Source organism: Benincasa hispida, chromosome 6, assembly GCF_009727055.1.
Source record: "Benincasa hispida cultivar B227 chromosome 6, ASM972705v1, whole genome shotgun sequence".
Taxonomy (NCBI): Eukaryota; Viridiplantae; Streptophyta; class Magnoliopsida; order Cucurbitales; family Cucurbitaceae; genus Benincasa; species Benincasa hispida.
Genome location: NC_052354.1, coordinates 12,986,964 through 12,998,188, shown reverse-complemented (window position 1 = coordinate 12,998,188; position 11,225 = coordinate 12,986,964). Strand labels below are relative to the sequence as shown.

The following is an 11,225-nucleotide window of genomic DNA, read 5'->3' as shown; positions in this document are numbered from 1 at the left end:
AAATATTTACGGATATCTCCAACATCTTTTGTAATGCTTGTAAAACATAAAAAAATGTCGTCTATTTAGTCCAACATGAACAGGAATACTAATAACAATATCTATAAGTTAGTTTGAGAGTAGAAAAATAATGTTAGACTATATATAATCAAATTTACCTTCATCTATTAGCTTAAGCTTTTTGGTCAATCGATAATTTATGGTATCAGAGCTTTACTTATCAATTTAAATTTTTTGGACAATCGGTAATTTAAAACGGTATCAGAGGCTTGAACAGAGGACATCCTGAACAACCTACTCTAATACCATCTTACATCACCAATTGGCTTAAAAGCTTAAGCTGATGAGTGAAGATAAATTTAATTATAATATTTAACTAATAACTTAATTATTAATCTAAATAAATTTTACAAAATTCAAATTTACAGAAATATCTTCGATATCGTTATTCTGTTGATATATCCATAAAATTGAAATATCGATATCGGTATAAACATCGGGTTGAAATATCTTGAATATGTTATCTGACACTCCAAACGACCAAGCACAGTAAGTGAATCAGGGTCTAGGGACGATGCTCTCCTAGTGGGGGTCTAGAGGTAATGCCCTATAACCTAAGTTGTATTCGTATTTATGTTATTTACGAATTGATATTTATGTTATTTACGATTTGGTTTAAAAGAGTACACTATATAAACTTTTTAACTCTATTGGCATTTCTAGATCTGCAATTTGATATTTTCTCTCAAATAATAAACTACTCTCTCCTTATATCTGTAGATGTAGTTACCATGTTGTTAGTGAATCACATAAATCTATGTGTAGATTTCTCTATTGTTACGTTTTTTTACTTTCTAGTTTGTTTGTCAATTTCATAACAAAATGGAAGCAGCTAATATAAACTAAGAACAAATATTTTATTAACATAAACTTGAGCTTAAGTGCTTAACTCAACTCGTTAAGAGATTATATTTTCTTTATAAAGTTCAATGGTATGAATTCTATGTCATCGATTTCTTTTATTTATTTATTTTTTTTATAATATCATACATGTCTAAAGTCGTGGATAAATAGCTAAATATTGACTTTGCTCAAAAAAAAAAAAAAAAAAAAAAATGAAAAGCCTATTGTCTTTTACAAGTTATCCCAATGACCTTTTCAACAACCTCTTACCATCAATAGTTGTAAAATGCTTTTTCATTGGTTTTAATTCTCAAACCTAAATTCATCTTCCTTCCTTTTCTTCTTCTCAACTTCTGCAACTTCATTTCCAAATTCTTTGTCACCATTCACTAAAAAAGGTGGGTTTTGATCAACTATCTTTAACCTCCCCACTTTAAAACCCAATTTATGACTTCCACTCTCTCTCTCTATATATATATTAAAATGTGTAGACTTTAAGTGGACAACCCATTTTCTAAACATATCATGAATCATATGTTTTAAAATAGTGACAAATATAAATTCAAACCATGACTTTGATTATTATTATTGTATCATTCTATGTAATAATCATTGATTTACATAAACATGATGATATTAATAGAATAGAATCACAAACATAAATAGTCAAGGTCTATTCTACTTTTTAGGGAAAATATTTATTCATAGTTACACCCTTAAATTTCATGAATTACATCAATTTTAACTCTAAATTTTTATAATTCTATCAATTTACATCATTCCATTACATTTATGGATAAATATCATGTGAGACTTATAATTTTGTCAATTAAAACCCCTAAACTTTACAAATTAATCAACTTAGACTCTCTATTAAGATTTTATTTAATAATTGTTCGTTCATCATTAATAATCATCCATTTTACTAATCCGACATTTGAAGAAGTCTACACACGTGTAAGAATTAGATGCACAGATGGTCTTCAAATGTAATCTTAATAAATGATCTAAATTAATCTACTTATCACAGTTTAGAAGTTTAATTGAAACAATTATAAGTTTTGCACGATATTTTTTAAATTAAATCTTAATGAAGGTTGATACAAAGGGTTGTTGCAAATATAGCAATCAAGCCCAAAGTATTAACAAATATAGCACAATACAAAATAATTTGAAAATATAGCAAAACTTGAACCAAGTCTCAAAATCTATTCATAATAGACCATATCACTAATAGAAGTCAATCAACGATAGAGGTTATCACTTATGTCTATCAGCAATAGAGTCTATCATCGATAGATTTTGTTACATTTGCAACTCTTTAGCAAAATTGCTATACATTTAATTGTTATTCATAAATGTATTGTCCATTGTAATTACCCTTAATATAATTCTAAAAGTTTAGAATTTAAATTGATATAATTATTAGTTTCGATGTGAAAATTGATATTTACCCTTCTTTTTTATCCTATGAATTTAAATTCGACCTGAATTGAAAATGATATATTATCTTTAAATTTAATATAAATTTGAAGTGTGTAATAGTGTTGTGAGTTATTTGGAAAAGAAAATTTATCTTGGAGGAAGAATCTTATGTTTGTGTGGGAAGAGAGAAGAGTTGACCTAACCCATTTCATGTTGGGTGGAGAATGTTGACTTTGGTGAGGACAATTTTAGTGGAGCTAATCTCTATTTTTGGATATTGAGCTCTAATTTAAATCATTTAACTTGAGTTCTTTTTAAGGTTGGGGAAAAAGTAAGGAGAGTTAAAATAATAGTGATACCTAATATTCTATTCATTATAAAATAATTTTCAAAAATCGAGAACCAAACCGATAATAAACCAAACCAACTAAAAATCAATCCATTGATTTAGGCTTGGATCCCTTCTTTGAAAAACCATTGATTTGGTTTGGTTCTTTATTGGCCCCAAAATCGACAAAACCGAACCGATTACCACCCCTACCTCTCTAGACCTTCCTCAGCTCTATCTATGGCTATTTTTCACATCCTCTTCTCTTGCAAAAGGTAGAATTTTACTAGCACTAGTACCATGGCGCTAAGCTTTGGACGTTGAAGCAACATTTTTTTGGGGCTACCATCAAAATCATAAAAAACAAACATGTTTAAACTGAACAGTGATAAACAAACGCGGTAAATATAAATGAATTATAATTAAGGTACAGATGAATAGTTTGTTTTATGGGGTACCTGTCAGCAAACTTACCAAAAATTGGCCTCTCTCCCTGCCTATCCTCTCACAAACAATCAGATAGTGCATTGAAGCAACTGAAGATGATTGTTGCACCAAGTTTTCAGCCATTGCTTCTTTCCCGTAAATTGCATAGTTGACTGTTTATTTATCTCCTTTTGTCTTCCTCACTACCACTCTGATAATCGTATCTCTGGGGTCTCGATGTCCCTGATTCGTCTTCATCATCTGAATCCCACATTGCTTTTCCTGAATCAGCATTTTTTGAGACAAAGTTGCAACTATTTTTGGATTTGCTCATTCTATCCTGCTTTTGTTTAGTATCTGCATGTTTAAACCTATCATATGCATCATCAAGTTTGTCGAAGCTACTGTCATAGTCATTGACCCTACTGTTCCGATCTTTCTTGATGTGATGCAAATCGTTGTCATTGTGCTTGTAATCATGATTCATGTACCTTGAAACATTCATGTCATCTTCTTCCTCCTCATCTGATTGCCACATAGCACTTTCAAGATCACTGAGCATGTTTTCAGGCTCAGAAGCTTCTTTATCCATCCTTTTTCTTACAAAGGGCTCAACATTTCTCTCAAAACTTTTATTTTTGGCCAAATCATGCCTCCCTCCAGTTCTTTGAGTCACCTTGCCGATCCCATGAGCTCCATCAGAATCATCCGTATAACTATTATTAGCATTCTGGTCATCATCAGAATCCCATTCCTCCTTGTTTTCATGATCACCATCTTCCTCTTCACTATCGTACATTCTTTGCTTACTATCTCTCTGCCTCCAAACTCTTGGCTTATCCATCTCGTCGTCGGAATTGTTATTTGTACGCATATCAGATTTTCTGAATCTCCCACCATGTTCTTCTCTATTCCTATACCTAATTTGGCTAAGCTCTTCTTTCTCTGCCGCTTCCTCAGCAACCCAATCTCGGTCTGCTGCGTCCTCGATCTCAGCTATGAATCGGTCTAACTCTTCCTGGTCACTGTCACTATTAGATTCCACTTCTTCCATGTTAGTCTTAGTCTTGGTCTTGGTCTCTGTTACTGTCTGCTTATCACCGTAGAAGACATATGGGGTACCTTCTTTTTTGTCAATGGCGTTAAAAAATGTTGAAGCTACTCTCTGTATGCTGGCCATAGCAACTGGATCCTCCGGGTTTATACCCTTACGCCTAAGCTCTTGCTCTATCTTCTTTATGTTTAGCTTCTGAGAGTCGAGAGCTTGTTCAAATCTGGCCTTGAATAATGCCTACATAGAACAACAAACAACTGTCATTCTACTGTTTTCTAGCCCTTCCTTTTTTCTCCTATAGTAATTTTGATTTTCATTCCCTCCGTTTCAGATTAAGTTCAAAATTCCCCTTATTTTTAAAAAGTTTGATTTTGGTCCAAAATGTTTTCTTATGTTTTCCTCATATGGAGAGAAAACCTCCATTCTCAGATATATTGGAAACTTGAGTAATTGAGAAGTCTTTCCTTTTAGATTGTTCATTACAAAGAAGAAGATAAGAGTGAAAGTGAAATCAAATGAAGACAGACTCCAACAAAATTAAATTAAGGAGCATCCAAAAGAATCCAAGTTTTTCAAAAGACAGAAGGAAGAGTAAGAAAAAAAAACAGAGAGATCGTGTGTCAAACTCGTGGCATTTATTCTATCAAATAATCTATTCTTCTCTTTGACAAGCTATCAATAAAAAATTGCGAACATGTCATCATTTAATGGATGTACCTCTACATCATTCATTCAATTAAATCCTGTTAGTCACTTTTAACTAACATAGTTGGCTATAAAAGCCAACTAAAATCAAATTTTTCAAAAGATTGTATAATGAAGATTACCAGAAAATTATTGAAGAAAAAGTTCATCTTTCAGAGAACAAAAGTTTATTTCTTTCCAGAATTATTCTCTAAATTCCAAGTCCCATCCTGTACAAAACGTAGTTACTCCAACATTCTATCGACCTAACATACTTCTTCCATCTGATGCTTACTAGCTATCTAGTAGAAGATACTCCATCCTAATCCTATTTCAATTTTAGGCCAGGAAGATACACTATTCCAGCATAGAGGAATGCATTTCAAGTTGTTGTATTTGATGTAAATCACTCATAGTACTGTCTCAATACGAGGGAGAGGGGGTTATTTCTCCATTTATAAACCACAAAAATACAAAACCCAGAAAAAAGTTCGAGTAAAAATATGACAAAGAAACTGAAAGAATAAGCACTGTGATCAAGCATGCGCACCTTTCTCTTAGTAAGCGTGTTGATCGGTATCAAATTTTTAGGTTGACGATAGTTTCTTCCACGAAACATGATGATTGTTTTTACATCATGTATATTCACTACAATTCCACCGCTAAGTCTTGCAAGCATGCTTGCCATTTCCTTGATTTTTTCTTTGGGGAAATTATCACAACACACTTGTACCGTCTCATGAAACTTCCAGTGGAGATGCATATTCTGGACCACTCCTCCAAACACTCCACGAACTCCAACGGGGACGTAATTTTTATTTCTAAAGCCTATTTTTTTATAAGCTTGAAGCTGTTCAGGGGTCAAGAGCTCAGGGTCATGACGAGGGGGTGGCAACTCTGGTAGCTCATACTTCTTGAGTTGTTGCAAAAGTAATGCTACTTTCTTCTTGGCCTGTGAAAGATATGTGACAAATGTGTTCAAATTAATCGATCAAATTTAAATTCCATGTGCACGCATGTGTGGATGGTGTGTTGGATATCATTACACAATAAAACTAATAGGCGTAGAATTATGTTATCTTTTAAAACAAGGTCAGCAGTATAATGCATTGAACTTAAATTGAACATCAGATGTAAATTAAGTTCAGATTTCCCAGAAAGAATGGTATAATTAAAAAATAAACCTCTTCAATCACAAGTATGATTTAGAATTAAAACACATGTAAAACATATACGTTTCATCAAAATCAGCAACATGGATTATAAGTAGTAAATAGCATACTCTTTTGAGGTTGTAAAGGAGGCGTTCTTCCTCTGTCATCAACTTTTTCTTTATTTTCTTAGCTCTTCGGATCTCCCTTAAGGTTTTACCAGACTCCTTCCTCATTCTTCTCTCCACCTTACTTCGCATACTCCTTCCCTTCGATGTTGACATACAACGGAACGACCCATTGAAAGGACCAACAACCTTAGATGTCGAAGGCAGTATATATTCACCATGAATACTTCTATGAGCCACATTGCATGAAGCAACCTCTGAATGAAAATCAGTTAATGATATGACATTGCTGCACGCATAAGAAAAGAAAAACACAATCTTATCACAACCTTTGTTCGTATTCATCCAATTGGTTGCTAAGTACATGAGAAGATCAGTACAAATAAAGTAAAAGAAATGTATAAATTTCTCAACAAGTAAAAAGAAACGCTAGAAAACTGAAATAAGCGAAATTCATAGATAAAAATGAATTGATAGTTGAATGACTGCCATAGAAACGCCTGAAACTAAAGCAAAAGATTGGAAACTGTATCATAGAAACCGCAACATGGGAAACAAGAACAAAATTAGCTTTACCCAGGAACCAAAAGGAATCGAGAGAGAGATAGAGAAGATACTTGTAGCGATTGGATAGGAGGAGAGTGGAAACCCTACTGAAACAGAGTCTTCGAGTAGCAGCTAACATCGATGAATGAATTAAGGAAAGAGATGATGATGGATCAATCAGTTACCACCGCCGACCGGAAAGGGTTTTGCGATTGCAGGCTGCAGGGTTTAGCGTTCATTCTGATCATGGCCATTTCCCCCTTTGCCCTTCCTCTCTCTCTCTCTTTTTTCGCCCACGAATCACATCATATAATCATATAATACTACAAGAAATGCCACCTCAAATTGGGTAACAATTCAATTTCTAAATTGAGATTTTTATACAGATGATCCAATTTTAGTGGTCTTAACATTGAATAACCCAATTTCAAAGATGATATATATAGAGAGAGAGGTAAAATTATCAAATAAAACTTTTGCACGCACGTGGAATGACTAATTCTAGCTCGCCTTAAACCCTCCCCTCTTTTTTGCTCTTCTCTATCTCCATTTCCTCTCTCATAGATCATTCTCTTCTCTCTCTTTTCTTAGGAGTGCACTCATCTCGCTCACCCCTATTCTTCCTCGCTCTCTGGTGTCAGCCTCGTAATGAAACATCGTCGGATCTAGGTGCTTGTAGGAGAAGTAGACGAAAGAGATTTTATCATGTCTCACCCCTCACGAAATTGTTGGATCCTAATACGATTTTCATTTTTAATCACTAGTTGATCGACTATTGATTTAGAAGAATAATGATTGATTAAAAAAATCGTGATTGAAATGAATATCGTGTTAGAACTCTAATTATTTCACGATAGGAGAGACATCTTTAATGTGATAGTGCTATGTGGCATTAACAAAAGGTTAGTTTTCATTCATTTTCTAGGATTGAGTCATCGGCATTAACATCTTTAAGATTACATCGTATATACAAAAATCTCCTTAAAATTGGTGTCAAAAGTTAATGAGAATTCCACCTATGTAGAGGGTTTAATTATTTATACGTTTGTAAATTACAAAGACTTTCATTCAAAAAATAAATAAATTACAAATTTGGTCTCTCAACTTCTAAAACATTTAAAGGATCTGAATTTTCAAAATTGGGCCTAATAAGTCTTTCACATGTACAAAAAAATTTAAAATTAATTGATCTATTACATATAAATTTAAATTCTAAGTCTAGTGGAACTAGAGATGTCCACGGGATGGGGTGGGGTCAGAGATGGCTTCCCCATCCCCGGTTCCTCCAACCATTTCATTCCCCATCTCCGTGAAATTCCCCACGGGGATTGGGGTGAGGATTCCCCATGGGGAATTCGCGAGGATTGGGTTCCCCACGAAAATTTTTTCCCGTTTGGATTCTTTTACCAAAAAACTAATAATTAATTTAAATCACTATATCAAAATTTGTTACTTAAATAGTTAAATATTTCACTCATATGTGACAAATATATGATTAAAATATTTACTTTTCATAATTTCTAAAAATTTAAATTTAAATATTACAACAATATATCCTAATCTCTACTTAATAAGAAATATATATATCAAATAAAAAGTTATATATAATTACATATATATTATTATAAACATAGTGTGTGTATATATATCTGTGTATGTAAATACATGTATATGTGTATGTAGATATACACACACATATATATATGTACATATATATAGTGAAGTGAAGTTTCTTTCATGAACGACATTATATAACGAGACGTTAACACTTCGTGGTCAGGTCTTATACAAACTCTTTGTATAGGATGCCCCCGCTCGCACGTCGCTACATGAATGATCAGGATCAGACCATCTGTAGCAAGTCACAACACTTATAACTATTCCACAAAGTGGGCCTCATCCGTAGTGTTACCAGGATAAGGTTTCCCTGCTATATCTATATACTACAGACCATTTAGGTTATCACTTAAGACATGATCCACTTGTATGTCAGTACATACATGCTTAAGTTACAAAATGACAACCAGAGATTTTAATTTATTGGTTTATGGTAAAGAAAATAAAACATCCAATGTTCAAAGACAAGTAGTGAAGAAAATATCATATATTATACATCACAAGCATCCGTACAAAACTGTGTTTACAAACTACAAGACACGAGAGTTTAGGGCATCATCCCCAATAATCTCCCACTTGTTCTAAAGTGAGTGGGGTGTACATAAAACTAGTACAAAACCATAAACTAGGGCACTAAGGCCCAATTCAATAAAATCTCCCACTTGCCATAGTCCAGCCGCGGGCAGTCCCATAGACTCATCTCTGAAGGTGACCCTCAAACATTGTAGCTGTGAGAGCTTTCGTAAACGGGTCAGCAACATTGTGCTCCGAAGCGATCTTCGTGACGATCAGGTCCCCTCGATGCACTATCTTGCGGATCAGATGATACTTCCGCTCTATGTGTTTGTCGCGCCTATGACTCCTGGGCTCCTTGGAGTTCGCCATAGTACCACTATTTTCACAATAGATGGTGATGGGCCTAGACATATACGGAACAACTTTCAGTTCTATCAGGAACTTCCTGAGCCAAACGGCTTCCTTAACAACTTCACAAGCCGCTACATACTCCGCTTCCATAGTAAAGTCGGTGATGCACCCCTGCTTAGTACTTCGCCACACTACAGCTCCCCCGTTAAGAGTAAAAACTGAACCTGAAATGGACTTTCAAGAGTCCTTATCAATCTGAAAGTCAGAATCCGTGTATCCAGTAAGGATCAAATCCCTAGATCCATACAAAAGCATGTAGTCCCTCGTTCTCTGAAGATACTTAAGAATGTTCTTAACTGCGGTCCAGTGACCTTGGCCTGGGTTAGACTGATACCTACTGACTATTCCCACAGTATAGTAGATGTCTGGCCTAGTACAAAGCATCTCATACATCAAACTGTCAACGACAGATGCATATGGGACCAGTCTCATCTCCTCAACCTCTTGAGGCGTCTTAAGTCACATGTCCATAGACAAAGTGACTCCATGCCTGAACGACAGTAGGCCCCTTTTGGAGTCTTGCATCGAGTACTTGAGCAACATCTTATCAATTTACGATGCCTGAGACAGCGCTAGCACTTTGTTCTTACGATCCCGAAAGATCTATATACCCAGAACAAATTAAGCCTCCCACAAATCTTTCATTTGGAATTGGGTCGCTAGCCAGTTCTTAACTGCAGTCAGTAGACCTACATCATTCCCAATGAATAGGATATTGTCTACATACAACACTAAGAAAACTACTGAACCGTTGACGATCTTCTTGTAGACATAAGGCTCATCAACGTTTTGGTCAAAGTCGTATGATTTGATCGCAATATCAAACCGAATATTCCAAGATCGAGACGCCTGTTTCAGCCCATAAATGGACCGATTCAGTTGCAAACTTTTTGCTCTTGACCTTGGGCAATGAATCTCTCGGGCGTGTAGGAATGTATTAGTAACAGTGGAAGCACAAGGATCATTTAAGCACTCTAATTCATTAATTTTGGCAAAATAAAAAGCATGCTCTTACAGAAAACAAGTGAGTTTCAATACATACCTCTTGTAGAACTTCTTCGAAACTTGTTCTCCAACGACAATCTTCTCCAAATCTTGTTACAGACCACCTCAAGATTTTTCCCACTATTCTCTTGGTGCTTTAAATTGAGTTATGGGACTCAAAACAAGCTTGAATCAAGGGATGAAGGAGAATAGCTCACAACAGCAATCTTGTTGAACAACCCTTTCTTCAACCTGAATTTTCTCTAAAATTCTCTCTTGATTGCATGCCCAAATTTCACTCCAAACTCTTCATTATATTACAGATCAACATGCAAGGGAGACAGTTACATGAGTTGCAGCTCATGCTTGGAGTAAAACAGGGCAAAGTGAATACTATTTGTATGAGTAAGTTAGGTGGTGGATAATGGAAAACCGATTTTCTCCATTTTGTGTTTTGTTTTTCTAAATTTTTAATTTTATCATAAAATCAAAAATGATATTTCCAAAATCCATTTTGATTTTAAAAATTGAAAAATGAAATTAATTTCATAAACTAATTTTTAAATAAAACTTAATTAATTTAATATCAAATATTAAATTAATTTTTACACACATCCATCTTTATATATTTAAATCATATTTAAATATAAATTATCCTATTTCGTTTAATTCTCAAATTAAACATGTAATTATATCTCATATAATTACTAATTCTCTTAATTCTAATTTGAACGTTTCAAATTAACTTATCACGCTATTCTAGAGCTAGTCCGTTACGAGCTAGTAAGGGGACCTTGTGGACCTACAGATCATGGGCTCTAACGATCCGAGATTAACTGTCTAAACTCATTGACCAGATTAATCTCCATTCGTTAACTAATGAGTCATTCCACTAAAGCCCATAGTTGCACTCCCCTCACCGTAGATATATTATGTCCACATGATTTAACCACAATCAACAAGTTGACCCTTCACATGTTGTCCGTAATAACGACTGGGTCAAATAACTGTTTTACCCTTGAGATTATGTCTTATTCCTTAAGTTCCTATTG

General features: G+C 34.3%; 1 protein-coding gene across 1 annotated transcript; it reads right to left on the bottom strand.

The window, feature by feature from the left end:
- Positions 1 to 3,007: 3,007 nt before the first annotated feature.
- Positions 3,008 to 6,959, bottom strand: LOC120080331 (CRM-domain containing factor CFM9, mitochondrial). The gene is made up of 4 exons (XM_039034975.1): positions 6,717 to 6,959; positions 6,103 to 6,388; positions 5,371 to 5,772; positions 3,008 to 4,373 (listed from the first exon to the last, which is right to left on the bottom strand). Exons 1-4 carry the CDS (start codon positions 6,782 to 6,784, stop codon positions 3,264 to 3,266), a joined length of 1,866 nt encoding a protein of 621 aa, XP_038890903.1. The 5' UTR covers positions 6,785 to 6,959; the 3' UTR covers positions 3,008 to 3,263.
- Between the last annotated feature and the right edge of the window lie 4,266 nt (positions 6,960 to 11,225).

What these genes read in the sequence shown, in the direction of transcription:
- LOC120080331 (XM_039034975.1), bottom strand. Translation starts at nt 6,784, where the DNA reads ATGTTAGCTGCTACTCGAAGACTCTGTTTCAGTAGGGTTTCCACTCTC. An exon ending in CTCCTATCCAATCGCTACAA is followed by an intron (nt 6,389 to 6,716) that starts GTATCTTCTCTA and finishes TTATGCGTGCAG; the next exon opens with CAATGTCATATCATTAACTG. An exon ending in TCCTTTACAACCTCAAAAGA is followed by an intron (nt 5,773 to 6,102) that starts GTATGCTATTTA and finishes TATCTTTCACAG; the next exon opens with GCCAAGAAGAAAGTAGCATT.